Raw genomic sequence first — 27,947 nt, 5'->3', positions numbered from 1 at the left:
GGCTAAATTAATAATAAATATATAATTTGCTAACGCTCAATAACTATAAATGATGTCGGTAATAAGTCTCTTATGAGAAAAACTGTTGGGTTGCCAGGTTTGGAAAAATCCGTCAGCTGTCAACAGGGCTATTTCTGCCTTTACCCACAGGAGTCCCTTGATGGTTGTACGGTATAATTTTACTATCGCGCTATCCACAATATGAGTTTAGCCTTTGACGTTTTACATGCCTACCTCCTAGTGAAGCCATATTGGATCATAGAAATGAAATGTGAGACCTTTTTGATTTCTCCTCCAGCAAAAGTCAGTAAATCATACACTTATATTATTACTGTTAATAACGATTTATTAATGATCCATCAAGTCTGCAGTTGTAAATCTTGTTGTTGGTAAGTAAATGACTTGTGTAGTCTGCTCTCTGGACCCTCCGGTCCAGAACGACCTCTCTCAACAACTATTGGATGGATTGCCATGAAATTTTTTTTTAAAAATTAAAAAAAACCCACCTTAATGTTCCCCAGAGGATGTACCCTACCGACTCGGTGATCTCATTACTTTTCATCCAGTGCCAACATGCGGTTGACGTTTGCGGCTTGGGGCGAAATGCCTCGACAGCGACTGGATGGATTGCCATGAAATCTGGCGCGAGCCACCGTTTGCCACTCCTTCACTTGTCCGACGAATTCGCACTTCGGCATGCGACACGAACACCCGCGAAAGCAGTAACGCGTTCAGATCTAGTTAGCAAATGTTCTCACGCCAAAAAGGGCTAACCTAAAAGACTGTGAACATGGCACACATGACCTGCTGAACATCAACATGTTAGCATCGTCGTTGCGAGTATGTGGGGGGGGGGGGGGGGGGTTTCCTTATCCGTAACGAGGGCCTAAGGATGGAGGGTGTCGTATGCTGCACAGATGGTGAGGGCAAATGTGTGATTTCTGATATTGGGCTACATAAATAAATTGACTTAACACGCTGGTGTTAGCGTGTAACTCAAGAGCACCGCAGTGCATCAACCTCACAGAGCTGCTAGCATGGCTGTAGGCTCATTATTGATCTTTCAAGCACTGGTAACTTATTTATTAACCATTAATAAAGCCGGCCATTAGTTTGAACAATATATATATATATGCCCTTTATAAAGTGTGCCAAATTAGAACTTGGCACCAAATTACTGTACAGCTCACAGCCTCCAGCACGTCATGCTAACATGTTAGCATATAATATGCTACTAGCGAACACGTTTACATAGAATATAGTATAATGTGGCGTATTGGCACATGACTACATAGGAGTTGACTAATGTTTGGTTCTTGTTGGCTCGTAGTGTGGGGGAGTACAACCTCCACGGCGGCTGAAGCACGAATCCCTCCCTGTTCATTTTAGCGGGAGTAAAATCAGTGTGTGGACATTCATTCATTCATTCAAAGAAAAAAAAAAGCCCACAACACAGAGAACGCAAATGCAGTTGTCCCCCCCCCCCTTTCCTTTCAAACATTGTATTTTTTTTTCCATCGCCACATGACCATTAAAATGACAATGATTAGAGTTTAGAATGTTTTATTATAGTTTATTGTGATAGCATTTTCTTTTTTTCTTTTTTTCCAAAGTTTTATTTTTTCCAAAGAACAAACACAGCAAATAACGTTGAGGGGGAGGAGGAAGAAGAGGAGGAGGAGGAGGAGGAGGAGAGGCAGGACGAGCGAGGGAGGAGGGCCACATAGATAAGATAGCTAGATCAATCCATAGATAGATAGATAGATAGATAGATAGATACGTCGGGTTTGGCTTGATCCACCCCCCTCTGGGTCCACACACACACACACACTTGCACGCACACACACACACTTGCACGCACACACACGCACGCGCGCACTACATTTTGCTTTACAAATAATAATCATCATCAGAGTAAGATTAATAACTGTCTGAATATATCTAGGAATTTTAAAAAAAAAGAAAGAAAGAAAGAAAGAAAAATGAGAGAACACAGCGCAGAGGAAAGCGGATTCACTCGCACTGCTGTGAAACCCAAACACTCTCTGCGATTGTACGGTTAGCCTGGAGAGAAAACAGCTAGGTTGAATAAACAGAAATATACGGTAATGTATATGCATCATCTACGTATGCATGCATATACTGTATGCAGGCTGGGTGTGTGTGCGCATGGAGGGGAAGGGAAGAAAGAAACATGGCGGGGCGGGGAGGGGAGGGGAGGAGGGGGGGGGGGAGGGGGAGGGTTGGATTCATTTTAAATGCCCCGATTCATACTAGGCCTGTTTCTAAGACTTTACATATCTCTCCATAGTGTGCATTTATGCATGTGTAATGCAGCGTCAACTAGCTAGTTGGTGGTAAAATGCCAAATCTGCAGATAAAGGGTCAGTTTGATTCATTTTAGCAGCTGTCCAAATCTCTCAGGGCGGGTAGAGTTAAGGCAGACAGCTGATTTCAGAACAGATTATTGGGGGTGGGGGGGCTAAGTCGATTTTCTTCCTCTATTTTTTTTTTTTTTTTCTCCTTTTTGACAAAACACAGGTAAAACAATAATTTGGCATTAAAATAGGTACAGAGCTACGACACAGTCTGAGAAAGAGCGAAAAGGAGGAGAGGGGGGAACAATAAGTAACTGAAGTAGTGAAATATAAATCATAGCAGTAAAATGGTGCCTGTTACATCGGGGATCTCGAAGCGAAAAACACTGCAACAGTCATCGATCACGCTCTAAACAGTATATATATTATATATCTGCCAGCTATATTCATGGTGGAAATCTTAGCTTGCTTACAAGGGAGACGCCTTGACATTTTCAGTTGGAGTCGGCTCTCCACCAGGGACTTTCTTTGCCTCCACACGGCCCTGTTAACAGCCTGTTATCATTCATACTTGTCATTTAAAAGAAAAGGGCATCAGCCGACCCTAATGTAACAGGGCAGTCTGAGTACCTTTGGGTTTAAATGAGAATTGTTAAAAATGCTAAAGTGCTGCTTGAAGGTTCAAAACGGTTTCTTTTCCAGCCCCCCCTGGTGAAGAAATAACGAGACCACAACAACAACATGCCTGTCTTCAAAAAAAAAAAAAAAAAAAAAAAAAGCTACAGAAACGTAAAGAGCCATATATACACAGAAATGTGCCCGATAAATACAGTTAACCAAAAAAAAGAAAAAAAGATTCGATTCCCAATCTTTTGACTTCTTAACTTCATAATGCCTGCTCTCGGGCATCCCTCAACGTTCCTTTAACTACTTTTCCCGCTTTTCTTTTCGTCACGAAAGGATCCATTTTCACACTGAACAGTTTGGTCTTTTATTCTCTCCCCAGACAATTTAAAACACTTTGTTTTTTTTGTTTTTGTTTTAAGCCACAGCCAGTTCGTAGTGTTCATTAAATACAAATGATTCGCAACTCAGCAACAAAAAAAAAAAAAAAGGGACACAGAGACAGAGAGAGAGAGAACAAGGTAACGTGACGGAAAAACAGGGAAAGGAAGCACAAAACATAATTTGCACTTTGTTTTTATGGACAGAAAATACAGAGTGACTTGAATGCCTCCTATACCTTACAGAAATGACATACTGGAATACCTATATCACCCCTATACACACAGCATGAAAACGGACTCAACATGTAGAAACATGTCCTGCTAACGACATGCTGCGTCATTTTCTTGACAACATGTACAGACGCGTGTGTGTGTGTGTGTAGACACAACACAGCGCATGTCTCGCTCCATACAGTCAGTTGTTAAGAGTGTGTTTCGTTGCTACCCACAATCCTGTCTCTGTCTGGACAAAGTCAACTCACCAAAGATAGTTTTTTTGTTTTTTTTTAGGATTCTGAGGTACAGTAACATCCTTATGACTTAAGAATAGAATAGAATTATGGGTTGTTTTTCAAAACAATAAAAAAAAAAAACATTTTAAAATCTTTTTTATTTAACCAAAGTAAAGGTGAACTGCAAAACTTCAGAATTCGGTGGCTAAATCAGTGGGTGAAGCTGACTCTGTCCTCGTAAGGCTGTGGGAAGTCACGTTGATTTATGGGGACATAGCCCCTAGAGGCTACAGTATGGTCAAGAGACATAGGAGACACAGAAAGAGAGGGAGGGAGGGATGGATGGATGAAATAATGGAGCGGAAGAGTGAGAGAGAAAGGTTAACAAACTGTTAGTGAGCCTGGACAGATCTGTAGAAACGCAAGGGAGGGTTGGAGAGAGCGAGGAGGAGGAGGAAGGGTTGGGGTTGGAGGAGGAGGAGGAGGTGTGTTCTGGGGCTTCAGCAGCAGCCCCCTCCAGCCTGTTGGCCTCCCTGGCTACCGGACAGCGTGGAGTTGGTGGTAGGATGCTGGGGTCCAATCTTAATACCATTAGCCTGGGTGGAGACAAAGACAAAGACTCAGACACAGGCAACCACAAAGAGACGTTAGGTTAGCATATCACCATAAAAAGATCTCACTCAAGAATAATAAAATGCCCCGGAATTATCATTGTGAAGACAGAGATCACGATGGTAAAAAAAAAAAAAAAAATCTATCGGTATGATTAGGAAAGCGTGTCGCTTTGTGGACAAAGGACTATGTTAGAATCGCAACCGTCAGAAACGTCTTGCAAACACAGTGTTTGATATTAATGTTCTCAAAATACGTGCTTTCACCTTCACACATGATCTTATATGTCCTATTTTCAAACCAATTCATCGATGTACTTTTACTCATCTCACAAAAGGTAAAAGGTTCAATAAGATGTGCTGAGTCCTGACTCACGGAACGCTTCGCTCCTTGGTTAGAATGATATCTTCCTTAAAGTCCTACACGAGAACGTTAAAAAAAAAAAAAACCAAAAATTACCTGTGCGTGTGGCCCCAAAACCCCACATTTTGAGATCTCACTTATTTCAATTAGGGTGAATCAAAGCACTAGAAACTCATTTACGTGCAGGAAATCTGGGGCGAAAAAACAAAACAAAATCGATGTCGAGTTGCAAATTTGTGCTGCTGGCCACGGCCGTCGTGACAGCGCTGATGTTTGAAGGTGAGACGGAGGAGGCCGCCCTATTGACTGTGTTGCGCAATACACTTTTACATAACCGTCCTCTGCCGTAGTATGAACTGCTCCACGAGAGACACGGTTTACAGTCAGTCCAGAGAGTCGGGGAGTCCATGGTGCAAATGTCTCTTGAGTAAACAAACGAGCCGGACAGAAAGCTAACTGGCGGTTGGTAACGGGCTAGCCTTGCGATTGCGGAGACAAACATGGCAGTGCTAGCGTCCGGTCTCTTGGTCCCTAAAATGAAGCCGCCATGGAGAGTCTGCTGTGTGGTCTTCACTCGCACTGAGGAAGGTGAGAGGGTGGGGGTTTCCAAAAGGGGCACGTGGGCTGTCTAACAAGCCAATATGGCCGTGGACAGGTGATCATTTAGATTCCTCACCCTGCACGTTACTAAACGGTGTTACTTCTGTGTCATTTGTTTGATTTGATGGATGATAGTAGTGATTTTTCCAGACAGAGGGCAGTCATCTCGGCGAGAAAACATTAAAAACTGATATCTCGTAATTACAGTCACCCCCTAAGTGAAGAAACACTGAAGTATGAGTGCGGCGTTGCTTTCATGGTAAGATTAACGTTGCACAGGGCTCCTATTAGATCACATCACAGGGGGAAGCAACAGGTGCTGCTGCGTTGCACAAAGACAAAAAAGGAAACACTGGCAGCACTCAAGGACACGAGGAGGGGAAACAGAAAGGCACATATAAAAGGAAGAGAAACGGAGAGGACGGCAGGCAGGTGGGTGGGTGGGTGGGTGGTGGAGAGACGCAGCTCTGTGTCCTGTAGCACACTCTCAGCCTCGCTCGCTCTCTCTCTCTCCCTCTGTATATATTTATCTCTCTCCCTCTCAGTGTAACTCCCCCTCCTACACTCAGTAGCAGCAGTGCCTCTGGGAAACACTGTATGCCTTTAAATCACATTTATTGAGCTAAGGCCGTGTGTGTGTGTGTGTGAGTGAGTGTTCTCTCATAGTGGCTGCCAACATTTCTGGTGGGGTTTCCCTCTCTCTCTCTCTCTCTCTCTCTCTCTCTCAGCTGATGTGGTTTGGCCAGCCGGCCTGCCTTCGCTCCGTCTTACTGTTACTAATAACAAAAACACTCGCTGGCTGCTAACTCCGGTCCCGTCTGACTAACATTTGTACTTGGCTGGCAGGCCGGCTAAAAGGCCGGATACACTCCAAAAGAGACGTGAGCACAGACATGGTTGTGTTTGTACACTACATTGGCTCTCCACATGCGCGGACGTGTCTCACACTTGTTTGTCGGCACATACGGTCCCCGTGTGTGCAGGCTCATATTTGGCGCTGCACGAGGACGGTCAGTGCGGACCGTGACACGGTTTCCTAACCGATTTACTACCGGATAACCGTCACGGTCAACTTGGGAGCACGTTAGCCTAGCCTGGTTCCAGACCTCTGAATCTCCTCCGAGTGATTCAATCAGGTGCTGTGCTCAGTATCTGACAGTAGCTGATTCTGCCAGCTGAAGAAGCTGTTGACCAATCAGAGATTTGTAAATCGGGATCAAGAGCGGGGTCAGCTTCCTTCACAGCCAACTAGCTGGCTAGATTCAGGAAGAATGCCAACAAATATGGATGAGATCGACACAGCTGTACACACACAGTGACAGCAACTCTTTCAGACAGCATTTTCCTTTGATCAATGTGAACAATGTTACGTTTACTGCTCCTAGGAGCAGCTACAGGCGTGCGACAGATGCGTCGCTTGCTACTGATTGGTTAGGGCAAAATGAAACCCCACCTGCCTACCATAAGAAAATTGGCTGAACACAAAGTCAGGCTGAATGGATGGAGAAGAGCATGGTAATTCAGGCTGTATATCGGGGACATGCACATCCGCCCATGAGTCTCCTGGAGCCGGTGCAGGTACCAGATCTGCTCGGGGGTCCTGCATTTATAGACGACGCTAACACGTTTACGCGGCTGTGCGTCCGAAGGCGTACGGACGCCGCGTCCAAATTTTGATGGTGCGATCGTTGGCGTAGAGAAAGAGATCTACTATCTAATAAAACGTAAATGCCAGACTTAGCATTTATTTATTTGCACATCTGTTTGTGCAGAGTCATTTTGTCAGCCTGGTCAACGGGTAGCACCGTGAGCCAGGATCAAATCACTACTAATTCATGCCTGTTCGGCGGCTTGATATCGGGAAGACGGGACAATGGTGGTTAATGAGAACAAAGATTTTTTTGTGTTTAACCAGATGTTAGCTGTGATGTACAGTTTTGTTGTTTGCTGACCAAAACAGGACAACAAAGAAGGCAATTCAGCCATGTTCCTATTGTTTAGGCATTTCCGCGTTTTACGAAACCGGCCTGAAAACGCAGACGTTCACACTTGAAGTGCCTTTTCGGATTTAGAATTCATAACGTGGGAGCAGTATGAGTCCTTGCTGACAAGCGCATACTTGTTGACAGGCTTGGTGTCTTGACTCTCCTGCCTGGATGACTGCTGCACTGAGCAGATATCCATCTGGATAGCAAACTGACTGACTGGCTGGATAGGGAGCTTACAGACTAACTGGCTGGCTGAGTGTTTGTTTTCTTGCCGAATGACTGAGACCTTGTGGGATGTGAGGAATTTATGAGCTGGCAAGGTGCCGAGAGAGAGAGAGAGCTGAGGAGTGAGGAGAGGGAGCGAGTGGAAAATAGAGCAGGGGAGAGGAGGAGCGCAGGGAGATTTGCTTGGCTGGAGTCAAAGGAAGCAGAAAAGGGGGGAGAGGGAGCATGGCAAACCACACACACACTGTGGGAAAACCACACTGAGGAGAAAGAGGAGAGGAAAAGAGGGGGGAGGTTTGAGGAGGAGGAAGGAGAATGAGAGGAACAGCATGTCTCACCTCGTTGTTGATATCAAACACTCCCTCCTGGATCTTCTCGTAGATCTCCTTGGCTGTGTTGATGAAAGCCTGAGAGGGGGAGACAGGAAGTGAGAAAGGGGGGGTGGGTGGGGGGGGGGAGATTCAATTCATATTTGCATGTTGACTCCTGTAAATGAGGCTGCTCAGTTCAAACAACAACAAAAAAAAGCCACCCATCATTCTCACTAACTTACTACATACGTACGCATTCTCAGTTTTAGATCAATATCAAAATGACGGCTGAAAGTGTGAACTGATTGGTTAAATGTTCTGTGTGTGTGTGTGTGTGTGTGTGTGTGTGTGGAATGCTGCTGAGAAGCTCAGACATTCCACATTTAAAAAAAGGACTGGCTGCTGAACAGCATGGCGTTCACAAGTTGTGTTAATTGAAACACACACCTTGCAAACAACCAAAGACGTCATAAAACAGATGTGTCTGTGTGTGTGTGTGTGTGTGTGTGTGTGTGTGTGTGTGTGTGTGTGTGAATTTGTTTGCCGCTTGGTAGCATCTTTCGGATATGGGGTGTCGAAGACCGCAAAATGATAATGTAATAAAATGAGCTCATGTCAGCCTGCGCTATAACCAGGCACTGCAAGGTCTCATTCCTCTATCCCTCTGATCAAACTGCCCCCCCCCCCCCCCCCCTCCCCTCCGTATAACACATTGGTGTGTTTTGTCCTGTCCCAGTATTCTGTTTCAACAGGAAACACATCAAGGAAAGAAGATGCTCTAAAAATGCTAATCTAAGCCCTTCCAGAGCTTTCAGAGATTTAGGTGATATGACTGAAGACCTTGTTAGAGGATGCAGAAACACTTCAGAGCAGATTTGCTTCTTTTAGCCAACAGTTGCCACAACAAAAAGATATTTGCAGAACACGCACACGCACCCACACACACACACACACCCCTTACTGGATCAGAGACGTTAGAATAAAGTGGAATTAAGCTCCCTGAGCGACTAGCCTATGACTATGGTATTGATGCATTTGTCTCTAGGGACAACCTCTTAAGTGTATGTGTCTCAAGGGTCTAAACTGGGGAGAAACTGGGAGAAACTAGAGATCTGAAATCAACTCAGATCTCACACACACACACAAACTGCTACCAATTGCCTCCACACACACACACATATAGAAATGTATGTCTTCAGTGGAGTCTTTAAAGAAATGAAAATATGTCCTGAACTCCTATCTGACACCCAGTCTGAAAAAAAAAAAATTAATGGCCCAAGGGTGCTCTATGGTGCACTCCGCCCTGTTCACTCCCGTCCTCGTTCCTTCCTTGACACATCCCTGCATCTCTGCACACCTTCCTTTTCTCCAATGTCTTGGTAATATCAAAGCTCAGAGTTGCACAGATCGTATAGACAGGAGAAAATGAAAGGAGGGAACAGAAAACTGGGGAGAACAACAGAAGTAAAACATGGACAATGAGAAGAATACAAAAAGAAAGGACCAGAGGAGAAGAGCATGAAGAGTTGAAAAGAGATGAGGTGAAAGTTTAAGCAAGAAAATGAGAGAGGAGAAGTGAAGAAAATAGAGCAGAGGAGATACAAGAAAAAATAGAAATGAAGAAACTAGAAAACTTGCGCTTCCTGAAAAACCTGGCAGCTGAACTGCACGACCTAAAGAAGCTGACAGCTGAAATACATTGCTAGAAAAGCTGGAAGATGAAACTGTAATAGTGTAAAAAGCTGTATGTTGACATGAATTGCCTGAAAAGACTGAAAGAATTTCCACGCTGAACTGTGTTGCCAAAAGAAGGTATGAGCTAGAAAAGTTAAACTGTAATATTGTCAGTGGCTTTCATTTCTATTGCGATAAATTGTGGGAAAAAAGCACAATATTTGAAAAAGTACAGATGGTCATAGTCGACCGAAAAACACACAGAGGAAGACTAAATGACAAAGCACTGCTGGAAATGGAAGAATCTGAAATGAATGACTTATTTTGAAAATCCAGGCTTGTCTGTGGCCACCCGGTAAGCTCCTGTTTCCATCTGGGGGCTTTTATTTTGGAAATCCGCCTTCCACCGGAGCGCCCATTGGCCCTTTTCACAGCAGCCATTTTGACTGGTCAAAGCAGGGTAAACACTCTGGTGGAAGCCGGATTTTCAAATTAAAAGCCCCCACCGGAACAGGAAACACCTGCGTTTACCCTGCTTTGACACGTCGAGATGGCTGCTGTGAAAAGGGCCCATTGCGAGCTCCTGTTACTCGATTGTGTAAGATAAGATACAACTTTATTTATTTAGGATGTATGTATTATTTAGTATTTACTTTATTATGTAGCGGATTTCTCCTAGTATAAAAACCTTTTTGAAAAAAGTTTAATAGTTCAAGTATGTGTAATAAAGACTGTAGTAGTAGTAGTAGTAGTAGTAAAGAAATAGTGGAAGGTAGTGGAAATTGTGCCTGAGAGTGGAGTAGGTTGGAGAGGATTTGAAGATTCTTTCCATTGACTTACATTGAGAAAAAAAAAAAAAATGTTGAAGAAAGCGTAATATGGTTGCTATTTGAATGGTTTCTGTGGCCGACAGCATGCAGAAGTAGCAGTCAATCAAAATGCGTATGGAAGAAGAAAAAGAATCATTTGGATAACAATAGCCTGAATGCTGAATCAGCAACAGAAATGAGTAGGGGCTGAGGAGAGGAGCTCAAGGAAGGAAGGATGGAAGGAAGGAAGAAAGGATGAGAAGGTGCTTACGGGAATCTCCCTCTCTCTCTCTCTCTCACTCTCTCTCTCTCAGTACCACCCATGTCCACCCACAGACCCTGACGACAAACCCAGCGCACTGATTGGCTGTTGGATGTCGCTTAGGGGATGCAGGGTGGAGGTTATGAATATGTATGAACTATAACTGGTTGATATACTGCTGGAGAGAGAGAGAGAAAGGGAGATGATGGTGCAGAGAGGGAGGGGGAGGAGGAGGAGGAGGAGGGAGGGGGGGGTGAATGGGAGAGGGCAGAAAGACATGGAGGGGAAAGGGGAGGAAGACACGTTGGAGGAGGGGGAGGAAGGAATGGGTGGAGAGTGGGAAGGGGGAGGTGAAGGAGGACGGGAGGGAGGTAAAGAGAAAATGATGGACGTCGTGGGATGAGGAGGGATGGAGCGCGGAGAGATGAAGGGAAGTGCGGAGAGGAGCGGTATCAGGAGGATTCAGAGGACACTAATGAGACAAATTAATCATACCACACACACACACACACTCAGTCATGTTTTCATCACTTCAGAGGACATTACATTGACTTACATTCATTTCCTGGAGACTAAACATAACAACTACCTAACCCTAACTTGCCTAACACCTTACCCTAACCTTAAACCAAGTCTTCACCCTAAAATTGAATGATTTACCTGATGGGGACTTGGCGAGTCCCCACAATGTGACCGTCTAAACAGATTCATGTCCCCACAACATGAGTAATACGAGGCCACACACACTAACACATGCAGACCCCCCGCCCCCATCCCCCATCTTAACCCCAGAGTGAGCTCTACTCGACAGTAGTGTGGGTGGGTGGGTGTGTGTGTGTGTGTGTGTGTGTTTGCATGATATAGGCCAGGCAAGAGAGGGTAAAGAAAAAAAAAATAAATCAATGTAAACAAACACATACACACACTCTGCGGTGCCCCTGGCTGGCATGCTGTGCTGTGTAGGATGGGATTATTTATGTGATTGGATAAGTGAGAAAGGGGTCCCCGAGGACAACGCCGTGCATCCATTACACACAACACCAGGGGTGTGTCCCTGCAAGGGGGCGGAGCAGTGTGCTCAGCGTGCTGACAGTGCTTCACGATGCTAATGTGAAGCCGGCAAGGTTAGGAGGTCAGGCTCCAGCATGGTGAGCCATGATGCTACGGATAAACAGTCAAGCCAATGGCGTCTAGCTCCAAAGAAGTCTTAAAGATTACAACTCAAAAATGTGGATCTTTTTGAAGGCTTGAGAAACGGTCTGCAGCCGAGTCTCCGTTCTTGTTGTTGTCGTCGCCCATTTCCAAACATGGAAATGCTGCATTTATTTTAGTGCCCTAGTAGGTTTTATTTTCGTGTGTTCTACCATCTCTCTCAATGATCTCTCTTGTCCTCTTCCTCTGCACACAGCCTGCAGTTCACTGAAATTTCGCTTTCTGGCATTCGAGCGCAGAATACAATGTTCTTTACGGGATTTGATGAAAACGGTTCATTCTCAGCGAAATTCTAAATTCTAAACGCGCAGAATAAAGTGAGTTTGATGAAATGTCACTATTTTAAGCTTAGATGCGGTTATTTTTCCTGATGGGAGCGCACATCTTCTATTTGGACAGTTTCTGGCCATGATACAAGTAGTGACAGATAGTGGACGCATCCTGACTTCAATCATGACATATTCAAAGATTCATCATTGTCTTCAGTGAAAGAAAGTTTTTGCTCGCGTTGTGTAAAGGACAAGCTTCAGCTTACAGAAGTCTACAGGCAAGCACTGGTATCTGAGAAACAGCAGATAACGTGTGTGAAATTCTGGGGTGGCCCTTCTTACAAGAAAAGATTTATATGTGAGGGAAAAGTGGTTAGCATTGGTGTTAGCAAGGAGTAGTATATATGTTTCAGACAGGTGGAGATTACAGCATTTTGGAATATTATTCTGTGTGTTGACGCCTGAATCAGGGTGTCAACGTTGAAATGAATGATGTGTGCATGGGTATATATGCACGTGTGTGAATTATTACCTCCTCTACGTTAGAGGCAGTCTTGGCTGAGGTCTCCATGAATATGAGGCCGTGTTCTCTGGCAAATGCTTCACCTTCCTCTTTCTTCACCTCTCTCCTCGACTCCAGGTCGCTAAAAAAAAAACACACACACAAAACACACGGTAATGCAACGGCGTAAGGTGTTTTCAATTGGGGGGGTCTCTAATGTATTAAACCAGGACTTCTGAGCTTCTGTTCACGACCCCATATCGCTGATAACAGCAAGTGAAGAAGACTCGGTCTTCGTTGTTTTGACTAAAAGGCAAATTCTATGTACTTTCATGCCCTCTGCTGCTAACCCTAACCCCAGCTCCATGTAAAATGAATGGTGATGCTAATTTCCTAACTTAAACAACTCCCGTCTGGTAGATTTTATAGATAGTTTTCTGACAAAGTCAAATTATTTTCAAGGCATTTGTACTCCAACAACAGCACGTTTTCTTACATAACGCTGTTATGTAACCTTGGACACGTGAGCCATCAGTTTTGTCAGCCAGCTCAGGGTTGTTTTTTTTTTGTTTTTTTTTGCAGAAGTGAACTTCCTTAAACTTAAATGTGACAAGGGCATGTAGGATACGTCCGAAAGCAGGATTAGTTTCAAGGTGACTACAATTCTAACAGTGCTCTTTTATCCTGCACAATGCTACGTTAGCTAACATCAGGTACAGAGTGAGCCACAAGCATTGTGAATAGCTAGCGCAGGTTTGCTGCAGATCTGACTTCTTCATTTAAAGCCGACTACATAATGTTGTTGAGTTTGAGTTTGATTTATTTATCTTTGAATACAAGCGTGAGGCTCGGAACAGGCCCGGTATCTCAGCTTGCTCGGACGAATGTTAAACAAAAGCACTGTTATGCAGCACAATGCTCTTAAACACCACTGACGGCCACACATTGCCGACGGTCGAGTCTTAACGCAGGACGGGGTGTAACCGTCGCTGTGTAACGTACCTCACAGCGGAGAGGAGCTTACCTCTTGTTGCCAATGAGCATGATGACCATATTGGAGTTGGAATGTTGACGAGCGTCCTCTAACCAGGTCGTCAAGTGGTTGAAGGTGTCCCTTCTGTTAAAAAAACAGAATTCATTTTTTTTAGAGAGAGAGAGTCAACAGTACAGGGATGTCAGGAAACAAGAGAAGACAGAGGCGGGGAATGACACAACAAAAAGGTCCCCCGTCAATCCAGGACGTTGAGATTCATGGTTGAGGCCTTAAACCTTAATGCAGAACAATTGTGATGTGTGTAGCGATATGAATATTCACCCAGGGGGTTAAAAATAACATATCCTTTATAGAAAAATGAAACAAACAAAAAAAAAAAAACACGTGGAAGCAGGACAGCTGCCACCCTTAATACTACATTGTTGCAGATCAGGAGAGTTTGCAGTTGATCAGAATTAGAACTGGCGTTTTGTTCTAGGTTACGGTCCTCCAGCGTGAGGCATTAAGTCCCTCTAGAGGTTGTAACGTCCACTATGCCCAACAATATTCATATTAAAGTGAACTCCATACCTGCATTTGCAAATTAGGTCAGCGCTAAGAACCCCCACCCCCACCATTCTTCTTCTGGAAAACATGAGCGTCCACAGAAAATGTATCAGTAGTTTTTTTGACAGAGAGGAAGCGGGTGGAGGGGAAATCTTGGCCAAAATCAGCCTCCGAAGACCTGAATTGATTGATTTCATGTCATTGTCGTTCCTATTTGCGTGCCGAACAAGCACCAACCGCCGGGTTCTGAAAAGTAAAGCCAATGCGGAAGCACCTTCAACCTGCATTCTTTCTAATGGCCAGCGGGGGGCGACTCCACTGGTTGCAAAAAGCAGTCAGACTGTATAGAAGTCTATGGGAAAATGACCCTACTTCTCTCTTGATTTATTACCTCAGCAAACATTTTCCTCACGAGTTTATGGTCTCAGTCGCTGGTTTCAAGTCTTCTTCAGTACAGCATGATGTTCATTGAGTAAATTATGGTCCCGTTCAGAGTAAAATAGACGACAAAGCAGGGTATGCTTTAGGGCGGGGCTACCTTGTGATTGATTCACTTTTTTCCAGTAAGTACATTTACAAGCTAACTTTGTTAGCAGCTACTTCGAACGGCCTAGCCAGGTGCAGTCAGGTTGCAGGTGTAGGTGGGCGTGCACAGTGTCCTCTAGTTCTCAGATACCCCAGCTCCACCCTTTCGTCCAAATATGGTCACTTCTGGCTCCAGAACAACAAGATGGCGAAATGCCAAACCCGAGGCTTCAAAACAGTAGTCCACAAACCGATGGGTGATGCCGTGGTGGATGCTAATCTACCGAATTTGTCCCCATTGTGTCTCATTATCATGTTATCATTGTTTCTCAAGCTAGCATCCAACTTCACAATGTTCCTGAACGCAGCCTGGCTACAGAGTGTGTAGGGGTCCGTCCGATTGGTTTTGTTACCTTGTGATGTCATAGACTAGCAGTGCTCCTGCTGCTCCTCTGTAGTAAGACCTGGTGATGGACCGGAACGACTCCTGACCAGCCTGCAGAAACACATACATATATTAATAAACAGAAATTGAAATTTGAATAATTGAAATGACCCCTGACAACTGCTGATGCTTTGCTTTTCGAACAGCCCTGATCCTGCTGCAGTTTGACTCGGGCTTTACAGGCCATCCTCCCACCAGTCCTGGTTAGCTACAAGCCCTGTTCATGGTGTCTAGTCCCATACATGTTATGCACCAGTTGTGATTCTTTAGCGTTAAGAGTCCGGCTCCTGGTTTTCAGTCAGCTGGGGTAAGGACAGGACAGAGCAGAGCCTGTAATTGGATACAATGGAGTTCTCTCTCTCTTTTTTTTTCTGTCAGTAACAATCCCTTTCTTTCTCTCTGCTTGTGTGTGTATGTGTGTGTGTGACCTCCCAGTTTCCTTATTTATGAACAACATGGAAGGTCACATTAGCTGTGGTGTCATATGGATTAAACATGTAGCATTTCCTGCTCGTCATGTATACAGTTCACCTTGTGCGTTCCCTCCCCCTTCAAGAATTATCCCCCATTGTTTCACCTCCACCGTCTCCTCCTTGCATCACTCATCTTTTCATTCTTTCCATCACTCTGTTCACCATCTAACCCCCCCCCATGTCTATTCATCCTCTGTCTCCATTCAATGTACAGTAACAATGTTGTCAGTGTTTCGTGCAGGCCAGAGTAGAAAACAAAACAGCACTCTATCCTTGCAGCTGCAGCCCTGCACTGCTCTGACCTCATTAGAAAAACCAGACAGACAGTCAGTCAGTAACACAGACCAGGCTGCCAGTTTGTCACCCAGGAACCCGGTCTGGGGGGGGTCAATGAAGCGGTCGGCCACCGAGTGAAAGGACTAGTCGTTCAGTCACTGGGCCGGTTAGTTAGACAGCTAGACACCCGTTCGGATGGGCGTTCAAGCAGTCAGCCAGAGGACCAGTCAGTGGACCAAACAGCCAGTTAGATGGCCACATTCACTGAGCAGTCAACCAGTCGATAATGCTATTAGTGAATAAATGATAAATAAGGGTGAAAGAGAGGGAACGCTGTGTCTGTCTGCCATCTGGCCTGCAGGCTTGTGTGCAGAAACACACATACATGGACACACGCGTATTCATATGGCATGATTCGGCTGGTTTCTCCAGCCTTTTGGTGGTGGTGGTGGTGGTGGTGGTGGTGTATTGAACGAGCTCGGTCCACTGAGCCCTTCTGGTTTTCATTTTGATTGTCTCATCGGGGACTGGCAGCAAGTCGGTAGGATAGAAAACCTGCAGTCATCTTGAGTTTTGAGAAGTCGGGAACGTCACTGTTGTGGGCCTTTTCCTCTCGCTGCCCTTCTCATGCTTAGAGCAGTGTTTTTACATGGAGATCTAGCTCCACCTGCTGGGCAACTGGTTAACTGCATGTACAGGAAATCAGAGTGCCAGTAGTCGGGACAGACCTGGAAAAAAGGATGTAAAACACCCACATTTGCGTAATTTGAGTAACTGGGTTAAATACACAGCAACTCACACTGGATGCCTATGTCCACCTCTGAAGTGGTATTCAGAGCCAAGTGTACCCCACAATTCACCACCGGTCCAGTTGTTGGCAGTTTTGCACCAGTAAGCTGGCTTTAGGCCAGACGATCAACAGAAGTTTAAGTTTATGGCGCGCTGAATTCAGCCTGAATATCATCATCAACGTTCAGACACGACACAGTTATGGTAGAACCTCCACAGATGGAGAAATATGTTCCTTCCTGAAACATCCCCCTACTGTCATCTGATTGTTAACAGGGCTGGGGTTGCATTTCAGATGCTTCCACACATTTACAGCCTTGCATTCATTTAAGCTTCTTTTTACACAGTCGTGAATGTGCTGCCACAATTAGGGAAGCCTCCTTTAAAAAAAAAATAAATAAATAAATAAATAAGTACAATAGATATATTACCGTATCCCAGATCTGCAGTTTGATCTGTTTGCCATCTATAGTGATCATCCTCGCTCCGAACTCCACACCTAGACACACACACACACACACACACGTGAATTAGGTACTGACGCTATCAAAAAGTCCTGCTGCTTATCAATAAACATCATACGTTTATTTATCTTCTCAGGCGTCACAAAAGAGCTCTCTGCAAAAAATAAGACAGGAACTTCATATATCATAAAATGGTGATGAACAGAAATGGGACAAAAAAAAAAACTTGGTAACTTGGTATTAAGGGGTGATAGTTACCGCCTGCTCGCAACATTTAACTTGTTTCATTCACTTTGTATTAGGAAAATGCTAAAACGAAAACACAGCACACCTCCCTTCAAACCTCCTCTCCACGGTTTTCCAAATAATCTTTAAGCATTATGAATCGTTTTGGTCTGCACCAGAATTCAAGCCGACTCACTTTCGCACGAGCAAACGCACCAGAGTTTGTTTCAGCTGTACCAAAAACCCTCATTTCTGCACTACAAATATTTTGTTCCTTATTGGCCGACATAAACTGTTGGAGCTGTTATCGTGTTATCGTTTCAGCGAAAGTCAGATGATAATACTGGCACGTCCAATTTTTCGGTGGGGCGCTACACTGCCGCGCCACACCTGCTAATACAGCCTTCCTGAGGCTTTAAGCTCGTTCATCCATTGCTGTACGTGGATCACACAGATGACTTGGCCAGTCAGAGGTGTTGTTATGATACTTTTGTATTATCTGTAGGAATATTATAGAAATGTCAAACAGGAGTTGAAATGAAAGCAATACGCTTTTTGATTGTTATTTAGAGCTCGCGCAATACTTGTTTTCCTCAGGGACAAGAACTCATCAAAATGGCTGCCAAATACAGCTGGGGGGGGGGGGGGGGGTCAAGAAATGTGAGTGGACGCTTATGAGTGAGGGTCCTAGGCCGTTCTGCCTATACATTATAACATTAATAGGAGCAGAACTGTAACACGGTGTACATGCCTTCACGCCAAACTGTTTTGTTCAGGACGCGCAGCATTCACAAAATATTCATTCTAAAAAGTCGCCTGAACGTTTGCAGCCGAGGTGCTGTCCACCTCTCGACTCTGCGGCAGCGAACCACGGGTTAATGTTTGTGACCGCTACACATTAGCAGCCAAATGTTGCTGAGGATGAAATGGCTTGATGAGTGAGAAAAACGGAGTTTCTGATTGGAGCTCAGTCCTCTGAAATAATGGTCCAGGACAAAGCTGGAGCATGAATGTGAAGGAGGACATCATTTATATACACCTAAATATAAAGACTCAATTCATCAGCAGTGAATATTAAGCTATTTACAGATATTATAATATTCTATATTAATAGAAGCATGCAATGCAATGCAAACTAGTTTGGTTCCAGCTCAAATACATAATGATGTGTATATTCTGTATATATAAATCGATATCAGAATTTTTTACTCCCAAATACTGGTATCGGCATTGGCCCCAAAAATACAGTATCAGTCGGGCTCTACATATTTGGCATACCTTGTGCCTTCTCTAAAGTCAGAAATATAAGCCCATCATAACAAATCTCACCTGTAATTTGCTATGATTGAGAAAAGAATCATTATTAATGAATGATTTAATGAGCTTTAAGATGAGACTGGTGTCCTTATTATTATTATTTATTTTTTTTTTTAAAGACGTCAGATGCAGCGACTGTCCTATTTTCCAAGAGCGGTGTGCTGCGTTGAATGTGATGTGGCCGGTCTGTCTCTTGCTGTGATAACGGCTGATGAACAACACGCCGCAGCCAATTACTTTTAATTAGCTCCACCTTTTCAGCCTGTTTGCACCAGCTGTACAGGTTACGCACCGCTTTCCGACGGGAGGCGTGCGCGTAATGAGTATATGCTGAACCGTGATGATATTTTATACATTCAACATGAATACATTTCCAACGCCGAGTGTGTTGAGGACAGGCACTCTTACCGATAGTGAGGTCGTGAACTGGCTGGAACCTCTTGTCTGTGAACTGTAGTAATAGACATGACTTCCCCACACCTGAAAAGCAAACACACACACACACACACACCACATTAAAAATGGTCTAATGCAGCAAGGCAAATGGACTTCAAATGGACAACAAAAAAATTCAACATCTTATACATAGAATTCATTCAAATCTAATATGGTGATAGTTCATAGACCAACTGGCTTCTTTGTATGTGTGATGTCACTGTTTGGCAGGGTTGGGATCCTTAATGATTCTCCTAGCCTTATTCTGGTAGCTCCTGGTGTAAATACCCTTTAGGCAGGGGAGAGCACCGCCTATTGTACGTTTGGCTGAACGGACGGAGGAGTAGAAATTCCTCAGTATTTGAGAGCATACCCGGAATTTCCTCAAGCGTCTGAGGTGAAACAGTCTGTATGCAGCACCCTGGTCAGGCCCTTGGTGATGAGTTCCTCCCCTGCTTCTTCCCAAAGTCCACTACCAGCTCCTTGGTCTTGCTGACGTTCAGGAGGAGGTTCTTGTCCTGACACCAGCGGGTCAGGTCCTCTACTTCCTTCAGGTAGGCCTTGCCATTGTTATCTGTGATCAGGCCCACCACAGCTGCGTCGTCAGCAAACTTGATGATGTAGTTGAAAGTGGCTACACAGTCACGTGTGTACAGCAGGGGGCTCAAAATGCAGCCCTGGGGTGCTCCGGTGGTAAGGATGAGGGTGAAAGAGGTGTGCTCCCCCCCTCGCCACCTGGGGTCTGCCCGTCAGGAAGTCAGGAATGCACAGTGAGGTGTGTTCCCGAGTCCTCGAGCTTTGTGACGAGCCTGGAGGGAACTATGGTGTTGAACCCTGAACTGTAGTCAATGAACAGCAACCTCACATAGCTCCCTTTCTCGTCCAGGCGAGTTAGGGTGGTGTGGAGGATGTCTGCTATGGACGGTAAGCAAACTGCAGTGGGTCCGGTGTGCTGGGTAGTGAGGAGCAGATGTGATCCTTGACCAGCCGTTAAAAGCACTTCATCACTACAGAGGTGAGTGCCAGCTGGCGGGACTGGTCTTGTTTTCTTGATCACAGGAATGATGGTGGACTTGAAGCGTGTGGGTATGACAGACTGAGCCAGGGACAGGTTGAATATCATTGTGAACACCGGTGCTTGTTGGTCAGCACATAGTTATAAAAAAAAAAAAAAACCCACAAGAAAAGACACAACCGGAGCAACACATCATACAGCCTCCATGCTTGATAGCTGGATATGCATTTCTCATTTCAAGTCAATCGGAGTCAAGTGTGTGAGGGACGTGGCCTTTCCAAAATTGCATTTTTGGACGTTGATTACAGCCCCACCATCTGGCAGATGGGGGTCACATTCCTTGAGAAGTAATTATTAATAATTATTGGCCCAACTAATGGCACTGGGTCTTCCTCATTCTCTGAGTGCAGTGGAAGTGCTTATCACAGATCTAAGACACGGGGGCCCGGTGTGTCTGACAGTTGGTATGGAGCAGGTACGGGTGGGTTAGACTGCAGCCAAGAGGGCAATGGAGGGAAAAACCAAGGGCTTTAAAAAGCTGCTGGACGAAGCTGCTGGTCTCTCGCAGATCGGGGGATACACACTGGTATTTGTTTTGGTGTACCAGGACTGAACATTGCAGTTACCAGGGTGCAAATAGACACACCCAACTGAAACATGTCAAACCACTGTAAGCCATGACTAACCTGAGATAATGAAGGACAGATAACACCTGGCTGTATCAAAGAACAGCCAGTGAATCTCCATTGGTCTGCAGGAGGTCCAGATAAGGACTTGACAGGCTATATTAAAAAAAAAAAACCAGGTAGGAGTGCAAAATGATGGTGGTAGGACGCTATTTGGTTAACAAACGGTTCTTTTTATTTTGTCACTTGTATTTTTCCATGTAAAAGGGGGTTTTCAATGAAAAAAAAATGAATTCCCTTTACCAATGATAACATCTGTGACATATGGCGGGTCAATGCTGAAACGATTCCTTTATAGTAAATGAAAAAAGCCATTAAAAAAACATGTTGGTTACCACTTCGAAGAAACGAAAAAAGTTGGTTTTTGGTCACATGGTAACACCAGCCTTTTTTTCCCTCTGGCTTGGTGTCAACTTACTTTGGGCAAAAAAAAAAAAACCTCCCAAATGAAGTGTCCCTCTCTATCTTACTGTCAAAATGACGAGGCTTGTGTCGGGATGTATCTGGAATAACTAACTCACGTAACTCATCAAATTTAAAGACGTAGTCCGACATTTAACAGAACCTGACTGACTGCTTTTTCCAAGGCTTAAATAACAAGCAGGAAACAATTAGATAATATCCCTAAACTCAATCCATCATCAGCAGCCACATGCCCATATGTACACTCTATGGGCTAGTCTCCCGCCTAATATGCTCTGTGTGCTTATTTTCTAGAAATGTGGAACGTCAACCAGCGAAACTGTTGATGTCTTTGTTGACACGTGATCCGGTGTTAGGAAACACCCTCCAACAGACTGACAGTTCCTTCAGATATTTGCAGGCCCACAGCTTTGGGTCCCATCACTTCCAAAGCTGTAGCAGTTGGCTGCCTTATGGCTTGATTATTAACATTTAGAAAATGGAAGCAGGACAAGTCAACCTTCTTCAAGATACGGCTAGAGGAAGTGATATTTACATTATTACAAGATTGTTTTTTAATTTGTTGAGACATGGGCTGTTTATTGCTCATGTAAAAGCAGTTACTGCTGTGAGTAATTGTTTCTCTTTTTATCTCATATGTCTCGGTGTGTATGTGTGTCTTGATCCAACGTGAGTCAGGGTACAGCCAGACGGAGCACGGCCAGAGAGTGTGGGATTAGGTGAAGTGATGATCTGCCTACTCTGTGCAGAGCAAAACAAAACACTACGAGCACCGAAACCGTGCTTTTACTGAGATATATGGTTAGATCTGTTATCACGCCGTCCCTAATCTTAACAACAAAAACCCTTTTAAGGAAGATCTACATTGGGAACAACAAACAAGTGAGCCAGCTGGATCTGTGCTTGGCAAAATAAGGTTCGGAGGCATGGATCTCTGACGAGGGCCCACCTGAATTAGTGACATCACACGGCGACGACATAGAAATGGCTGACTTGATCAAACTCAATTTAGGAAATATCAAAATCACTGTCACCTGTGCCGTGCCATAACAGTTTTCTGTCAGCTGTGTTTGTGAAAGCCAGCAGCTGTACATCCGTGACAGATTTCTGTCTTTCCATTCAAAAAAATGTAACAGGACCTATGACGTCAAAGGTAGGGATGTTCATGATTAACCGTTAACCGACAATAAGATTTTTGACCGATTAATACTATCAGTAAAACTGTTTTTAAAAAAAATTGATTATTAATAGCCACGATGTTGCTCCTGGGAGATGACTACAGCACCCCTCAGCAAGCTAATGACCCAGAAGCAGAGGGGGACACCTGTATGACAGTCAACACCCCCCCCCCCCCCCTCCCCCTTAGTGGAAAAGTATTCAGACGTTCTTCCAGAGGCCCCAGCGAGGCGCTATCTCTGTGTTCCCCCGAACATCGGGACCATCTGAGCGGGTATTCTCCGCCGCGGGTCTCAGTCAACAGACCTGCACCAGACTAACCCCACAGCATGTGGACACGTTGCTATCTCCGAATAAAAACCAGCAGACAAACGGTCCTCGAGTCAGGACTGAGGTACGCCTCAGGACTATTTGAGGTCTGAAAATGTGACTACAAGCTTACGTTTGGTTAATGTCTCCTGTTTTTGACCAGTAATTATCCAATTACAAAGTCAGGCTACTCTTTGCTATGCTATTTATTTTAATAAGTTACGAAACATTTTTCTACACAGGAGATCCAGGCTGTTATGCCTACTAAAAGTTCTCTACAGTGGTGTCAGCGCTGGAGGATTCAATGTGTGTTGTGGGTGCTGCTATTGCACATGAAAAAAAACATTTGTTGTAGGCCTATTGGTAATTTTATTTTTTTATTTTTTTAAATGGGCCTCACAGACATTTGGAACTTGTTATTGCAATGATGGTTTGTACTTTCTCATTTTACTGAGGATCCCCTGAAACTCATAAAAGAACCACGGGCCACCCATTAGCAAAATAGACTGCTCTGCACAGGGGGACTGGATACAGTATTTGTGGTGATGGCACACATGTAATCAAGCTAGGACCTTGGCTGCAGCTGCCTTCAGCACTCGCTACTAGGAGATAAACAACAACAACAACAGCAGCAGCAGCAGCAGGCAAAACATGAGCCTGTTTCGCAATAACACCATAGTGAACTCGCAGCCCACCACGGTGATCACCTAAAATAAGTGAACACATGTGCGCATCGTGAGTCTTTCCCCAATATGTTTCAACAGCTTTCACTTTACAAAACATTTTCTTGGTTTGGGTTTATACTGACAAAGTACAAAAATAAATACAATCTTTTATTTTATTTTATCATTTTATTGTTGCTTTCTAGACTGGAGACACACACACACGTTTTGGGTCTTGGCTGTATATTTGGCTCTTTGGTTTGGTTTGCTGTATTGAATAATCCTAACATATTTGTCACTCTTCTCTCAGCTGACTATTAACCCTGTCTGTTTTTCTACTACTGGTGCCACATCATTATTATATATCAGCATTGCAAATGCACCTGCCAGACTGGAAGCTAACTGAGCAGGCCCCTCAACAGCACAGCCAGCTAACAGTAAACAGATGACAACATTAACTACTGCTCCACTAGATTTCCACACAGGGTGCTAGGCGACAGAAAACCCTACAATTTAGTAAATACATATGAATATGTATATATATCTGGAGAGAGAGAGCAAGAAATCCAGCAACGACTCCAATTCGTGCAACAGAAATTTGGTCAGATATAACAAGTGCTCTATACGCCATTTTAGGAAATATTAGAGGCTTTAGCTTGACGTTCTGGCCTTCTGTGAGAAGGAGCTAAGCTAATGAAAACTGTGTTGTTTGATGATGCACCCCCAACAAATGGGAAATGGATAGCGTGAATATCTATTGAATGTAAATAGATCTTAGGAAACGTGTCAACTTGCTGCCGTGACAGTTGCTTGGCAGATATTTAGTGGAACAGCTAATGCTAGCTGGGCAGTTAGCCGGACTAGCAAGCTGCGGCTAACACCCCCACCCTCGACGCAAACGGACAAAAGGCCCGACATCTATCTACCAGTGTCAACAACTGCTACGCCAGAGTAGTATCGGGAAAGCTTGTGTTAGGGTGCCTATGTGTCGTTTTACGGGACTGTCAGGGTGTTTTAAATATTATCCAAATATGTTAACGTTGTAGAATTGGAGCTGTCATCCCACCCCTTGCGTCTCTGCTTTTACCACGTCATTGGACTATCCAACACTGCGGAAATACACCCCTAGCTAGCCGCTAGGAGCTAGCTGAATGCTAACTGGCAGTCTAGCTGGCTCTTGCTGCAGCTTACCCGTGTCTCCGATGATGATGTATTTGAAGAGGTACGCATACGCCATGGCCCCTGGTTTGTGCAGTCAGCTGTCTCGACCGTTACACGTTCGTTAAAGCAACCGTGGACTGTGTGGAAAAAGGTAGCTGACAGCTTGTTAGCCTGTTTTTCTCTGTCGGCGCTGAGGAAGAACAATAAACAGCCAGAGCCTCAGCTCCCTACGTCACATGGTCCGCCCTCGCCACGCTACAGTATGATGCCTTCAGGGTCTCCTCGGAAACTTGGGACTTATTTGATTACTCTCTTTTAATTTAAATAAAACGGGAGTCGTTGTCGTTGGTGTGGCAAATTTTCATGCGTAAGCCAAGCAGCTGAGTCCAGATGTGATAATATAACTCTTATCGTTGTAAGAGACAGAAAACATCAGACAAATATTGCATGAGCTCAAATTACAAAAGTCTTCCCCCATCAGGTTGCTGTTTGGCTGTTAGAGTCACCATCAAATGTGTTTAAACGGTTCATGTTTACAGTTTAAAGTGAACTGTTTTGGTTGGATATGCAAAACTGTTTTCTGTTCACATAGATGACAAACAGCATGCCAGCTGGTATGGTACGTAGACAATGTAGCCTTGTAGAAACAAACATATATTGAATATAAATTGCTGCCTTTTTGGTACAGATTTCTTTCTCTAGCACATGCAATTTACGCGGCAGATCGGTTTCCTGAAGCAGCAGAAAAACAAGCAATTCAAATTCAGCTGGACTTAAAGAGGTGATTACAGCAAAGAACACTGGCAGCTACGCTGGGCCTTTACCAGGGTCGTTCCCCGTGGTCATCATCAGCACTGGCGCACACATATGCGCACATATTCTTCTGTTCCATTCCGACGAGCACAGAGATGTAAAAATACAACACATTATGTGCAGCAGAGGACTCCTCTCAGAAAAGCTCTGCCAGACATCACGTGTCCAGAAGAGCAAAAGACAAAGTTTTCATGTGACGCACTGCTGAAGACAAGCGTGCGTGTCCGCTCCTGATGTTGTCGAAGAAAAGGGTTTCTCAAGTCCTTCTCTAACTTAACATACACACATAAAACCAAGGCCGTCGACGACGCAGAGTCTACCTTTGATTCAAGGCGGCATCTACGGAATCAAGCTCGGAAGCTCCCAGGTTGACAAGCTTAGGAGATTCTTAAAGCTGCCAAACTGGCCAACTAGATGGAAAATGTACAAAAAGCGAAGGAATCACGCGGCCCAATCCTCGAACGGTGAATTTTTAAGCACAGTGAGGTCTGAGGAGAGACTTTGTAGGTGTGACTCAGCCATTGCACAAAGTCTTTGGAAGTGTTTGGATTCAGTGTCTCGGAGGGCTGCATTTTGAGGTTGTGGGTTCGGTAAAGGTGAGTGGTCTGACGGCTTCGTCATCAGAGACATCAGATGTATCGGAGAATGCTGGACGGCATGGTTTAAATCTCCCTTCACTGCCAAATTATGCCTTTTTTTTTTTTAAAGTGTTTCCTGTGTATCTACATCAGCCCTTCAGTCTACTGCTGACCAAAACTTCGAGACGTCACCTTTAATTTCGTCTTATGAACGATGACGCCGTTCACTTCAAAAACACTGCCCTGTCCTTCGCTGAGGCAGGAGCGTTGCAGTTTGGCATTATCGCACCACATCTTTCTCATTATTGTCAACGATTTCCTCGAGGAGAACAAAACCAACAATGAGTTCACCCTGCAAACGTGTATTGGCCTGTGCCTGCCCACAAAAGGCGACCGAAAGCACGACGCGCTTCTCCTCCTGACATTTCCGTGGCTGCCCTTCATCTTCCCTGGCCAGTTGTCATGGTTACGGCAGCGGACAAACTGGTCAGCCTTCCAGCCATTTCTCGTATTGATCCATGCATCTAAACTGCTTCAATAATGAAGAAAACGCTTATCGCTGTCTCTAAATGTCTCTAAAGCAACTACTGAGTTCCGTCCTCTCAGGTATGGAGCAGAAATGTGACATCAGGGAAGAATCGTACACAGTGAGTGTTCATTGACTTCTTCTCATTTGCTCATATCTACCCAGAAACACAAAAAAAAGGACCACACCACCTGGAGCACATGCTAAACACATATGTAGTATATCCAGCTGTGGAGGAAGTATTCAGAGCCTTCTCTTAAGTAAAGGTTTTCATACCACTCTGTGAAAATACCCCATTATAAGTAAAAGGCCTGCACTGAAAATGTTACTTAAGTGAAAGTCTATAATTATAACCCGGAAAATGTGCTTAAAGTATTAAAAGTACTTTATCATTGTCATATCATTAGATTAATATTACTGATGCATTCATGTACAAGCAGCATTTAACTGTTAAGAAATCTGAAAATAGTGAGAAATCCAGTCAATTACCCAGAGCCCAAAGTGTCCAACCAACAGTGCAAACCTGGAAATCATTAAAAATCGACTGACATTACTAAAATCACTGAAAGGGAACGCGGATAAATCCTGTCATTTGAGAAGCACTTTAATGACGATCGAAATAGTGGATTCATCTACTAATGGTTGCAGCTCGTCGTTTCTACACGACATAGTTTAACCTATAGCAAAGCATCGTATTTCATAGGCTCTTCATATGTTTTGTGTACAATCTTATTTGTAGAGTAACAAAAGCTGTCAAATAAACAGCGTTACTTGAGCAAATGTACCTTTCTGCCACTGAATACATCCCAGTTAATGATGATAGGTCAGCATAGTTTAACTACACGGAATGTGATCAAAAACAAATAATGAGCGGTGAGTTTAAAGCCACGGCATGTCCTTTCTGCCGCTGGGGGCCTCTCAATCAAAACAATAACAAAAGACTAACTTTGATGACGTCGTGAAGTAGCGTGGCATCGTGGGAAGTTGTTGTCTTCATCGTTAAACGACCACCATGGCTGATGAACATCTACCTGACGCGAATCACGTTCACGGACGGAGGAAGTTTTACTCACGTTGTGTCATTTCATTCTAACGAAATAGCCGCAAGTAGCGTAAGCTAACGTTAACTTGCCAACTACCCATACAGCTACCGTAGCTAATATTATGTGGTGAATTGAATCGCGGGCTAGCCCAGCGCTGTTATCGGTGGCCAGAACAATCATACGTGCACGTTGTCACGTTGCCATACACGCTAGCTTGGCGGAGGTCAAGGGGATGTGACGCCACTGACACGCGACCAAATGAAACCTTGAATGAGATTCCGTATTTCTTGAACATTGTTGGAAACATCTGGGATAATGTAAGCACACAGCTGAATAAAATACATAACACGGGTCTAGTTGTTTTTAGACATTTTAATGCAGACATCTTACACATTATGCCTTCAATAAGATGTGGATTACAGATTGGAAATCATGCAAGGAAGTGTTGATCTCGTGAATGTG

At 44.3% G+C, this 27,947-nt stretch overlaps 1 protein-coding gene across 2 annotated transcripts; it reads right to left on the bottom strand.

Annotated features, from left to right (window-relative positions):
• Positions 1–3,293: 3,293 nt before the first annotated feature.
• On the bottom strand, positions 3,294–24,710 carry rab2a (RAB2A, member RAS oncogene family). Of its 2 annotated transcripts, XM_070918738.1 has the most exons (8): positions 24,556–24,710; positions 19,067–19,138; positions 17,084–17,151; positions 15,083–15,165; positions 13,629–13,721; positions 12,635–12,746; positions 7,904–7,972; positions 3,294–4,373 (listed from the first exon to the last, which is right to left on the bottom strand). In XM_070918738.1, exons 1-8 carry the CDS (start codon positions 24,599–24,601, stop codon positions 4,278–4,280), a joined length of 639 nt encoding a protein of 212 aa, XP_070774839.1. In that variant the 5' UTR covers positions 24,602–24,710; the 3' UTR covers positions 3,294–4,277. The 2 variants fall into 2 exon arrangements, with proteins under 2 accessions (XP_070774839.1, XP_070774840.1); XM_070918739.1 differs by lacking the exon at positions 19,067–19,138.
• Positions 24,711–27,947: the final 3,237 nt, after the last annotated feature.

This window comes from Enoplosus armatus, chromosome 14 (assembly GCF_043641665.1).
Source record: "Enoplosus armatus isolate fEnoArm2 chromosome 14, fEnoArm2.hap1, whole genome shotgun sequence".
In the NCBI taxonomy this organism is placed as follows: Eukaryota; Metazoa; Chordata; class Actinopteri; order Centrarchiformes; family Enoplosidae; genus Enoplosus; species Enoplosus armatus.
Note: the sequence above shows the minus strand (reverse complement) of the source record. Positions and strands in the feature narration are given on the sequence as shown.

What these genes read in the sequence shown, in the direction of transcription:
- rab2a (XM_070918738.1), bottom strand. Translation starts at nt 24,601, where the DNA reads ATGGCGTATGCGTACCTCTTCAAATACATCATCATCGGAGACACGG. An exon ending in CTAGTCTATGACATCACAAG is followed by an intron (nt 13,722 to 15,082) that starts GTAACAAAACCA and finishes TTTTTTTAACAG; the next exon opens with AAGGGACACCTTCAACCACT. An exon ending in ATGCTCATTGGCAACAAGAG is followed by an intron (nt 12,747 to 13,628) that starts GTAAGCTCCTCT and finishes TTTTTTTTTTAG; the next exon opens with CGACCTGGAGTCGAGGAGAG.